The sequence below is a fragment of the Aristolochia californica genome, unplaced genomic scaffold (assembly GCF_029961685.1).
Source record: "Aristolochia californica isolate CCGP_79_NKW_82.1479 unplaced genomic scaffold, dmAriCali1.0.hap1 SCAF_16, whole genome shotgun sequence".
NCBI lineage: Eukaryota > Viridiplantae > Streptophyta > Magnoliopsida > Piperales > Aristolochiaceae > Aristolochia > Aristolochia californica.
In genome coordinates, this window is record NW_027181837.1 from 21,598,791 (window position 1) to 21,610,524 (window position 11,734).

General features: G+C 37.8%; 2 protein-coding genes across 7 annotated transcripts; both read left to right on the forward strand.

Moving 5' to 3' along the window:
- Positions 1-1,907: 1,907 nt before the first annotated feature.
- Positions 1,908-9,164, forward strand: LOC137952939 (probable potassium transporter 11). Of its 6 annotated transcripts, none has more exons than XM_068800062.1 (11): positions 1,908-2,169; positions 2,425-2,561; positions 2,857-3,108; positions 3,636-3,861; positions 4,888-5,133; positions 6,091-6,141; positions 6,723-6,983; positions 7,076-7,128; positions 7,243-7,357; positions 7,462-7,716; positions 7,981-9,164. In XM_068800062.1, the coding sequence occupies exons 3-11, from the start codon at positions 2,989-2,991 to the stop codon at positions 9,042-9,044; spliced, it is 2,391 nt and encodes a 796-aa protein (XP_068656163.1). In that variant the 5' UTR covers positions 1,908-2,169; positions 2,425-2,561; positions 2,857-2,988; the 3' UTR covers positions 9,045-9,164. The 6 variants fall into 6 exon arrangements, with proteins under 6 accessions (XP_068656163.1, XP_068656166.1, XP_068656162.1 ...); XM_068800065.1 differs by having other exon boundaries at positions 2,425-2,464; XM_068800063.1 differs by lacking the exon at positions 1,908-2,169 and adding an exon at positions 2,199-2,338.
- Positions 9,165-10,131: 967 nt separating this feature from the next.
- LOC137953561 (uncharacterized) lies at positions 10,132-11,544 on the forward strand. The gene has a single exon (XM_068800991.1). The coding sequence runs from the start codon at positions 10,385-10,387 to the stop codon at positions 11,327-11,329; it is 945 nt and encodes a 314-aa protein (XP_068657092.1). The 5' UTR covers positions 10,132-10,384; the 3' UTR covers positions 11,330-11,544.
- Positions 11,545-11,734: the final 190 nt, after the last annotated feature.

The following is an 11,734-nucleotide window of genomic DNA, read 5'->3' on the forward strand; positions in this document are numbered from 1 at the left end:
AGGGAGTGGTTGTGAAGTTCATGTGCCCATGTTGGCCAAAATCATGTGAGATAGGGAGAGGTTGTGCACTTCATGTGGTCATGTAGGCCAAAAGGGTCACGGTCCACTTACCTCCCAGTCGGATTTGTTATGCATGTGTGACTGTGACACCCATCCTCAATTGTAACAAAGAAATTGACTCAGGTGGACCAAAATGGAATTGTCTTAGCCTCCTAATGAACATTTTAGAATGGAGAAGGTCAAAATTCAATACACATATGTGACACTCAGTAATGTTTTTAAAACTTTTAACATCTGCGATATGTTATGTTATGTTATGTATTTCATATGGCATGTGAGCCTAACTTGACATAGTTCCATGTCAACTTGATATGAGAATTAAAGATTGATTTATTTATAGCACGTTGTAAAAAAACCACTAGTTGACCTTATTATTGTTTAATAATAATAATAATTATTTTATAAATTACAAAATATACATGTTAAATCTAAATATTATTTTAGTAAAATTTAATTTGTCAAGATGCTTTTGTTGGGAGGAGTGGAGCTATCAAATTTGACTTTGATACCACTAAACGTTTATCAACTCTTTTCATGGCTTTTTAATATAATTTTTTTTAATTATGAACTAAAATTAAATTAAATTATTATTATTATTATTATTATTTTTGGATTTTGATCCATGTGTTGCGAATGGGCTAAGTTAAGAATCAATAAATTGAGTCGGTTGAGGTAACATGCAAGTGGACAAATATATCTTTAAAATGTGTTTTTATGAATCTCATGAAATTAAAAATTAAAGTCAAATTTGTTCTTGTTTCTCTTGGATTCCGATAACTTATCAACACTGGACGTAGTAAATAATTAAATATATATTTATAATGGCCAAAAAATGCATGTTGTTTATGTCAAATAATTAAATAGCTTTATAGTATTATTTTATACTGAATTTTAAACTTCAGAAAAAATATTTATATAAAAATATAAAATATAATTAACATCTTTAGTAATAATTAGCTTATTTAAATTTTATTTAAAATTAATAATTATGCACAAATATGATTGGTAATTGAGAGAGATAAAAGGGGAACAAGACAACTTCAATTAACACCTAAACAAGCTTTCATGGGGATTAAATTAAGAAAAAATTAAAGAAATAATAAAGTGTATCAACATTTGTAACATCTTGATTAATAATTAAGATAAAACTTAGATTAATTTAATTAATCAGGGAACCACCTGCTTAGATAGTGTCCAAATCTGTTTTCTTATGATTTTTTAATATATGATAACAATTGAATAATAAAATAAAATAAAATTTCCTTGTATATTCATGGTGTTTTTAATTTATGTGTCACATGAAGAATAATTGACACATTGGTTAAGATCTGGTGGGATCCATTAATCATTGTTTATTATTAACTAGAAATAGATATTACAAAATAATTTAATTTAATTTATTTTACAACTTAAATTTGGAAAAATTTCCCTCTAATACTACTTTAAAGAATTATAATTAATTGATTCTACCAGGTATTTTCTTTTTATTTATATTTATTTGATAAAAAATTAAATAATTAAAAATAAAGTCTTAGTCGTATCTTAGATTTCCGAGTTGAATCAGATGACTCGAATAGGCTTGACCTGACCAGACTCGATCAATTTAACCTGGTTTTAACATATTAGTTTTATAAGAATAGTCTGAATTATTGGAGAGTGGTGGGTCCACCGCACAAACCGTCTTACGTACTACGCGAGCCACGTGTCTGCAGCAGTCAGAATCCAGCCAATTGAAAGCCTCACCAGAGGCTGCCGAACGGACGAGAAGAGTGAGAACCTTCAACGGTTTGGTCGAGTTCTACAAATGGTACCTTTTTTCTTGTTTAATATTTTACAGACTTCATCCTCTAAAAACAAGTCGATGTTCTGAAGTAACTGTAAAAAAGGGGTGTTGTGTTTTTATGAATGTTCCGAGTCTCTCTCTCTCTCTCTCTCTCTCTCTCTCTTTCTGTTTCTGTCTGTAGAATGGGAATCTCCAGCGTCGAGCAATCGTCTGCGAGAAGCTTAGAAATCTTTAATTGATGGGTTTTCCTGAATCCGTTTGTGAAGGCGCTTCTCGTCAGAGAGATTCCAAATCGGCGACCTGAGTTCTCAGCTTTCTGTTAATGGGTTTGTTTTCTTCTGAATCTGGCTATCGTCGTTTTCAGCACTGGTGCTTTGGTAAATGGCGAGTCTTTCATCTTGAATAAAACAGATTGCTCGCTGGGAATCTGAGGTCTTGTTGAATCTTGCTTTTCGGGTTTTTACTGTTTTCAGCTGGACTCACCGCGAAATTCTAGTAAAAGAGTTTTTGAGCGTTTTTGTTTTTTTCCTTCGAGTTGTTTTTCTATGACGGCGTTTTGATGGAGTTTGCGTTTTTTCCAGGTTTTCATGTGGAATAGAAGGAGAGCACCATTGAGTAGTTGTGAGTTCACTTGAGTATGCTGTGTTAATGTAGCGGAAACTGTCTTCTTCTTTTTTTTTTTTTGGCGGGGGGCGGTTCTGGATGTTGGTTCTACGAGGTTAATTCCTTTCGAAATTTTCGCTTTTGATTTTTTTTGTTTACTTTCGTTTTGGTTTTCTGATTGAGGAACTTTGATTGGTTTTCTTGTATTGAGGTGTCTAAGAGTCGGAACTGTTCTTGCAGGTTGTTTGTTTGTTCGTGGAGCTATAGAATCTTTCTGCTTTTGTGCAAAATCTTATAATTCCGTCCCTTTTAAGTTGTTTGGCAGATATCGTTTTAATGAATTTTTCCATATGAATGGTTTGCTGGGTTCCTGGGTTTTGGTTGGAAGTTAACATCTGCTGATTTTTCAGGTTCAATTCGTAGTCTCCCCGACTGATTACGAAAGAGTGACTGCTTTCCGAGCTTTGGTTTCGCGGTCTGGTATCGGAGATCGATTCGGAGGGCGCTAAACCCGTTGGAATTGCTGACTTCAGCTAGTATCAATGGCTGCAACTCCTATCGATGAAGAGAGTAATAAAGGAAGCATGTGGGATTTAGACCAAACGCTTGATCAGCCCATGGAAGAGGAGGCAGTGAGGCTTAGAAACATGTACAGAGAAAAGGTAAAAAAATTTCCTTTTTTAATTAGTTGGAAACTCTTGTTGTCTTGGGATGTTTCCTGTTGTTCTCTTTACCATTAATAATTACTGCTTTTGCCCCGTAAAGCTCGCTGGATGGATTGAGTTAGCTTTGTCTATACCCTTGAGCAGTTGAGCTATCCGCTTTTTCTTTTTCTGCTCTTCGAATTATCGACGAGTTATTTACATAAAGACATCACCCGCTGCCCTGCTGTGTCTCCTGGTTCCCTTACTGTCCCAAAAACTTGCAGTGGATGAGGTCTCACCTTTCTCCTTTTAAGAAACATATCTTGGTCTGAAAGTGAAACTTTAAAGTCTGCAATGGATATAAAAGGAAATCCTGACCCTTTATTACGTAGAAATGGTTTTTGTAAACCTCACTATTTACACTCCCTTCATTCTCCAGATTGGTTCATTCTGTAATTGACTTGAGAGTTGTCAACTATGGGAACAAATGTGTAAATTAACAATTCGGATGCATTTCTGACTGGTAAAATTTTCTTCTCATGCAGAAATTCTCCTCATTGTTAGTTCTGCGCCTTGCATTCCAGAGTCTTGGTGTTGTTTATGGAGACTTGGGGACTTCTCCCTTGTATGTGTTCTACAATACTTTCCCCAGCGAAATAGATGAGATTGAAGATGTGATCGGGGCACTTTCGTTAATTATATACTCTTTAACTCTCATTCCTCTTCTCAAGTATGTCTTTGTGGTTTTGAGGGCAAATGACAATGGCCAAGGTATGTAGTTGCAACTCTCTTACTTATCATTCATGTAGAAAAGGTATATTCTTTACACACTTAAATGATGTCTATGTTCTAGCATAACCTATGTATAGTTTGGCTGATATTGATCCAGTTGTCTCCATTTGGCTGTATTGAGGCAAACACAAGTCCTGTTTGATACACAATTAAAGATGGGAAGCTCTTTGTGATCCTTGTTCAAAGTAACTAGCATACACTGGAAACTTTTTAACTAGATGAGATTGAATTGCACCAACTTTGATGTGAGGCTAAAATTGTTCTAGTAAATAGTAATGGTATAACCATTAGAATGCCTTTAATAATCCCTTGTAAGTTTGTGCGAAATTTTCCAAAAAGTGTAAAATTCTCTGCCTGTTTACTGAAGAATTATGCTGGATAAAGCAAGCCTTGTCAGCATCCTCCTGTAGCCACAGAGAGCAGCCAACTACTCTCAACAAATTTGCAACAGGCATGACGGTATCCACCTGGCACTATTACGAGTCAGCTGGGAGAGAAAATAAACTGGTCCAAGTACGAAATGAGGGTGAAAATGCAACCGAGAAGCTCTATTTTTTCCACTGAGAGAGATATAAAGGAGAGCGAAGAAACAGCTACCAGGAGGTTGGTTGTTCTTCATTAAAAGCTTAATGGATGGGGGACTGTAGCCTAGGAGAAACGCATTTGTTGTTAAGTTATATTTTGAAAGTGTCTTACAGGTCATAAGTTGATTTGTGTAAGACCTCAAATTATAACATGTGACCATCAATTTATATTCCATAATTTAATTTTTCCTGTTTAAGGTCCCGGGCTTGAAGGCAAATCAAGTTTACCAGTTAATGATTGATGTATAATTCGAAGCAAAAAAAAGGAGAGAAAATACTAGAATTATAGTTCTCGTTCCTAGGTAATTGGTTGTAGTTAGTATGTGTTATGGCATATTAAGTTGCTTATAGTTGATTGGCCTTTCCAACTTCCTTATTTATCTATTCACTGTTATTAACGAAAGATCTCTTACTGTTGCAGGTGGGACTTTTGCACTTTACTCTTTACTTTGTCGACATGCAAACATAAAGACTATTCCAAATCAGCACAAGACAGACGAAGAACTAACAACATATAGTCGTCAAACATTTGCTGAGAACTCAGTTGCTGCAAAAACCAAGAGGTGGTTGGAGGCAAAACCTTATAGGAAAAATGCTCTTCTAATGCTTGTCCTAGTTGGGACTTGCATGGTGATTGGTGATGGGATTCTTACCCCAGCCATATCAGGTCTATTCTCTTTTGCATTAATCCTGTTCTTTTAATGCCAGTTCTAGGTTGAGTACCAAGCCTTCAGCTTCCGTGCTCTCTAAAGGACATCAACTTAGTGGACACAAATGCCTTATGTTCCCTGAAGATGGGTAACATTGATTCATTTGGGTTACATGTATGCAAAGGTTTAGCTTAATCATGTTCATTTGTAGTATCATTGTTTCTGAGTCTACCCCTATGAATTGTCAGGAACAAATAGATCAGATCCAGGGCTCTTGTTTTAATTCAACTTGTGATTAAAAAATTGAAATTAAGTTTCTTGTAGCCTTTATTACTTCTCCTAATAATGGGTGATGACTTTTCCGACTTTCATGCCAACTATATTAATTTTTTTATCTAGGAAATTTGGGGGGACATTTTTTAATTGTCACGACCATTTCCTCTTAACCTTGCAATTGACTCTATCTCTTCTAATTAAAAAATGATTCTTATCACATAATAATGAAGGATTTGTTTTTCAGGAAAGTATATTTGTTTTTGCTAAGTAAATATCCAATTACTTAAGTGATAATTAAATTTCAAACAGTGTTCCTTAATTAGAGAGAGGACTAACAACAATTGTGCAGAGTACCTTGTGCCACCTGATATTCCGCAAATCCTTGAGTGAAGGTACTCGGGCATGCCTTCACTAAGGCTGCTTTGGCACCTTCTCAGGCAATGAGATGTGGTATAAGAAACACAGAGGGAAAATCAACAGTTCCTCAACAGAGTTCATTTTAATTATTAGTTCAGATCTTCAGTTTTTTAGTTATATACTTCCTGGAAATAAAATAGTACATAATAATACACTCTTTCCTTTCTAAGAGACATTTTATCATCTTTTTAAGATGTCGATTACTAATCTGTCTTTCTTCCATCTTCATTTTGTGAAATCTTTTTGCATCTTCTTAAGTTATTTTTATTCTGTCTTCACAGTCCTTTCTGCTGCTGGTGGGATCAAAGTTGACCACCCTCACATGAGCAATGGTATTTCCATATTCCTTAGCATTCTTCTGTTGTGTTTGGTGCAATTTTGATTTGCATTGCAAGTTCAACGCTTACGAGTCTTACCACTTTTAGAGATACGAATAATGTAATTCTAGTTTAGTTTTTTTTTTTTTTGTGTTTGAAGCAACGACTTGATATTTGAAGCATTTTATGTTTATTTGGCGTAAGGGGATTGGCAATTTTCTTATTATTGGGGACATTTGTATAAGGGAGAGTAAACATGTAATTTTACATAAAATTATGGAAATTGAAGCAGAGGCCTGTCAGAAAACAAGCAGAGATTACCTTTTCCCTCAAATTTGTTGTTTTCCATGCAGAGCTTAGGGAGACCCAGGCCTTCTCGAATCGGCTGAGATATCTTTCTTCTCTCCCTCTTTGATTCTAACCTATCGAACTTTTCTCAAATCTCCAGAATTATGTTGCAATTAATTAGTTCGGAATCAACTCGCATTATTTTGTTTCTTATGATTTTAAAATACTATTAAGAGACTAGTTTTTACATCCTTTAAAAAAAAATACTATTAAGAGACTGATTCCCATTTCAATTCTGATTGCTCCAGATGTAGTTGTGGTTCTTGCTGTTGTCATATTAGTTGGTTTGTTTAGCATGCAACACTATGGCACAGACAAAGTTGGATGGCTTTTTGCACCGATAGTACTCATTTGGTTTCTCTTAGTTGGAGCCATTGGGGCTGTTAACATATGGAAATATGACAGCTCAGTTTTGAAGGCTTTCTCCCCAGTTTACATCTACCGGTATTTCAGGCGAGGTGGGAAAGATCGTTGGACATCCCTTGGGGGAATTTTGCTCAGTATTACAGGTTAGCTGGAGCTGCACAATTGGTTTTTTAGAATAATTTTATTTGTAGAGAGAAAGAAGACCCGCATTTTGATGATCTCCATGACACTGCAGGAACTGAAGCTCTCTTTGCTGACCTTTCCCATTTTCCTGTATTGGCTGTTCAGGTATTGCATACTTCTGCATATCAAAGCACCTATGGCTGAGTTTATAATTTGCTATGTAGTTATGCTTGCTTGTTTACTTTGCTAGTTGCCTGATACACAATTTCCTGTTTGCAGATAGCATTCACTGTAGTGGTATTTCCTTGCCTTCTTTTGGCATATACCGGACAAGCTGCCTACCTTATGAAGCACAAGGAGCACACGTCTGATGCATTTTATCGCTCTATTCCAGGTGTTTTTTTTTTTTTTTTTTTTTTTTGTATTGATTTTTCTTGTCTAAATATTCTCTCTATTAAGTGACTCTTTTTTTATTTATATATTTTGCCTCTCTCATAGATGCAATATACTGGCCGGTGTTTGTTGTTGCCACTGCAGCGGCTGTTGTGGCTAGTCAGGCTACAATATCTGCCACATTTTCCATAATTAAACAAGCATTAGCTCTTGGCTGTTTTCCAAGGGTGAAGGTTGTTCACACATCAAAGCAGTTCCTCGGACAGATATATATACCTGATATCAACTGGGTACTAATGATACTCTGTGTTATAGTTACAGCTGGATTCAGAAATACCAGCCAAATCGGGAATGCTTATGGTGAGCATACATCTCTGTATTTTTTCATATTTTTTACTAATTTTCTGGCAACTATTGTCATATATGTGGTGACATGATTCATGTAATCCATCATTTCTTCAACTTACCAACAATGTCATGAACTAGGTTATCCTTTATTTATGGTATGCATGATCTCACTTATTCTTTTTCTTTTTTCTGTCAAGACTTTGAAGATAAAATTAGGAAAATTCCTTCCTGTGTTGAGAATTTTGACTAGTTGTACTGAATTTTGAGTATGAACAGGGACGGCAGTTGTGATAGTTATGCTGGTGACCACATTCCTGATGATCCTAATCATGTTGCTAGTGTGGCGCAGCCATTGGAGCCTTGTCCTGATCTTTGCGGGTTTATCCTTGGCTGTTGAGCTCACTTACTTCTCTGCTGTGCTGTTCAAGGTAGATCAAGGTGGCTGGGTCCCTCTTGTGATTGCAGCAGCATTTCTCATCATCATGTATGTCTGGCACTATGGTACAGTCAAACGCTATGAATTTGAGATGCACAGCAGAGTCTCCATGGCATGGATCCTGGGTCTCGGCCCTTCTCTTGGTCTTGTAAGGGTGCCTGGTATAGGCCTTGTATACACCGAACTAGCGAGTGGGGTACCACACATTTTCTCTCACTTCATTACCAACCTCCCTGCAATTCACTCTGTTGTGGTCTTTGTCTGTGTCAAGTACCTTCCTGTCTATACAGTACCAGTTGATGAAAGGTTCTTAGTTAAGCGAATCGGACCAAAAAACTTTCACATGTTCCGATGTGTTGCAAGGTATGGCTACAGAGACCTCCACAAGAAAGATGATAATTTTGAAAAAATGTTGTTTGATAATCTTTTTGTGTTTCTTCGGTTGGAGTCTATGATGGAAGGATGTTCAGATTCAGATGAATACAGTTTATACGGGCAGCAAACAGAGAGATCTAGAGATGCTCTTCACAATGAGAATGGGAATACAATTTCATCAGAAGTGGAATTAACTCTATCTTCCCTGGATTCCATTGTGCTACTAAACTCCCCATTAAGGGGGAATAGTTTAGTGAGGTCTTCAGCTCAGATTAGTAGCCAGTCTGGCCTGACTAGCAGTCAGACAGAGATAGATGAAGTGGAGTACTTGAACAGTTGTAGAGATGCTGGGGTTGTCCATATTCTTGGGAATACAGTCATTAGAGCAAGAAGGGATTCATCATTTTTGAAGAAGATTGCTGTTGATTATGTTTATGCGTTTCTGAGAAGGGTTTGCAGAGAGAACAGTGTGATATTCAATATTCCCCATGAGAGTTTATTGAACGTTGGGCAAATATTTTATGTATAATTTTTCTCAAATTTCTTTTAAGCTCCGTATGTATATATTATATATGAAACCTGTTTATTGTCCTCTAATGCTTTCACAGGTCTACCCTCTTTTATCTTCTGGGTGAGAGGCTGCTTAAGACTCTTCTGTCTACAGGTAGTGTTCTAATGGAGTCCTGCACAAGTCCCAGTTTTAGTTAAAAAAAATATTGGTAAAGGAGGTCAAATGGGTGCTGGCAACGAAATGATCCAGAATAGAAAATTTATCACTTCACATGGAGCGTTCTCTCTCAAGTTTTTGCCAATTGAAAAGTCTCTTATAACATTTCAATCATTTTCAGTTTTGTAAGTTTCTCTTCAAGATATTGACTTAGTTGGCAAACAGGAGAGCCTTAGCCTTGCCTTCCTCCCCTCCTGCACACAAATAGAGTGGGGTTAGGAAGACAAAAGTTGCTTTGACCCAACCAACTTGAGACAAGGATGGACTTTACTCTAGATAAGTCATGTGTGGTCAAGTTAAGGATGGGATTAGCCCTCCCAAAAATCCTACCCAACCAGGGGTCTACAAAAAACAATATTATACTTTACAATGTAGCACAAGGTTATGTATGTCTATATCACACTATTTGATAGTCTAGAAACATAATTGATTGAAATGAAACATGTTGACAATATAGTGATGTGAGTAATCAATAACAAAGGAGGGCATAGAACTCTCGGCCAATGCCGCAAGAATTGGAGTAGGGCACGGTGGTGGCAAAGAGATGGAGAGAGAGGGGAGAGTCGATGAGGATCGCGAAGTACCGAAAAGTGACACTTGGTAAGTGAAGAATGAGGCACAAAAAAAAAAAGAGGGTAAATGATGGAAAATAGGGAAGGGTATAGTGCATCTTGGGTTGGTACAGTTTGGGAAGATAAAATGGAGTAGAGAAGAGAATGTAGAATGGATGGACATTTTGATATGAAAGTAGATGTTTAGTAATTTCTTAGCCCTTGGGCATGTTTTGCACCAAATGTGATTAGCCTTGTTTCAACGCGTCTTATATATTTTTGCTGCCTCTTCTTCAGCCTTCCCTATATAGAAAATCAGAACTGACGTAGGAGCAATCACTATCTCCTCAGCGACAAACCTCCTTCTGTCTCTCTACTTCTTGCCCTCTTTCCCTCCACTTGTCGTTTCCCAGCCTGACATCTTCTGAATCGTCCAACACCCATCTCTATTTCGAAACTGTGTCTCTGCAGACAACCCCGTTTCATGTAGGAAAAGAAATATCTTTCCCCCTAAATCCCTTTCTGGATCATCACCCCGGTAGTTTCTGCACTCTAATATATCCGAAGACCCCCCGATTTCGATCTCTGAGAATGGATGTTCCGCAGGAGGAGCTCCAATACTTGAACATCCCGCAAATTCTGAAGGAAGCCGTCTCCATCCCTCGTTTCTCCACTCGAACATTTTCCCTCATAACCCTAACACTGATCTTCCCCCTTTCTCTGGCAATCCTTGTTAACTCCCTCTTCACTCACCCCCTCGTTGAGTCCCCCCATTTCGACCCTCGTGGCGTCCGGCTGCTTCTCCTCTATGAATTCCTTTACCTTCTATTCTTATTCTTGTTTTCCCTGCTTTCCACCGCCGCCGTCGTCTTCACGGTCGCGTCCCTCTACACCTCAAAGCCTACTTCCTTCTCCTCCACCCTCCACGCCATTCCCCCCGTTTTCCGCCGCCTCTTTTTCACGTTCCTCTATATTTCCTTCCTCATGTTCCTCTACAACTTCGCCTTCATCTTTTCTTTGGTGACCCTGGTTTTATTGGTGGGCGACGAGAGGCAGGTCGTCCTCTTTGCCTGCCTCTTTACCGTTCTCTTCATTGTGTTCCTCGCCGTTCACATTTACATCACCGCATTATGGCACCTCGCCAGCGTCATCACCGTCCTGGAGTCTGTTCAGGGATGGGCCGCCATGCGGAAGAGTAGGGAGTTGCTTAAAGGGAAGACCCGCGACGCTGCGGTGCTCGTGTTTCTGTATTTCGTCATCTGCAGTATCATTGGTGGCTTTTTCGGGTCTGTGGTTGTCAAAGGCAGGGGTGAGTATGGGCTGTTTGTGAGACTTATGGTGGCGGGTGTGCTTCTTGGGCTCTCTGTGGTGGTCAATCTGGTAGGGCTGTTGGTGCAGAGCGTGTTTTACTATGTTTGCAAGAGTTACCATAATCAAGCAATTGATAAGACTGCCCTCCATGATCACCTTGGAGGCTACCTCGGCGAGTATGTGCCTCTGAAGAGTAGTATTCAGATGGAAAACTTGGTTGTATAGAAACTTTTCCGGGAATTTATGTTGGAATAAGTTTGAAGTTCCTGTGAAAATTACTTTTCTTGTTGTTAGTTTGGTGAGATTTTCTCTTGTGTGTGTTTCGTTTTATTGTATGGTGAGTTAAAAATTGGCCAGTTGATGAAATGTGCATATATACCAGAAACAAATAGAGATCTTGTTGCAGTTTATCAATGCAAATGGGGGCCATTTTTCCTTCTCTTCTTCTGATTTACAAGATAGCCTCCGTGATGCTTTTAAAGTTTCAACCAAATTTGTTTTATATGATTAAGAATGCACATAAGAGAACTGGAATGGAAGTTTGTGATTTTTATGGTACAGTTATGCTCTTGATTCTTTGAGATTTTTTGAGTCACATTTCAGCATGAACTCGGATTCAGGGCCTCTCAT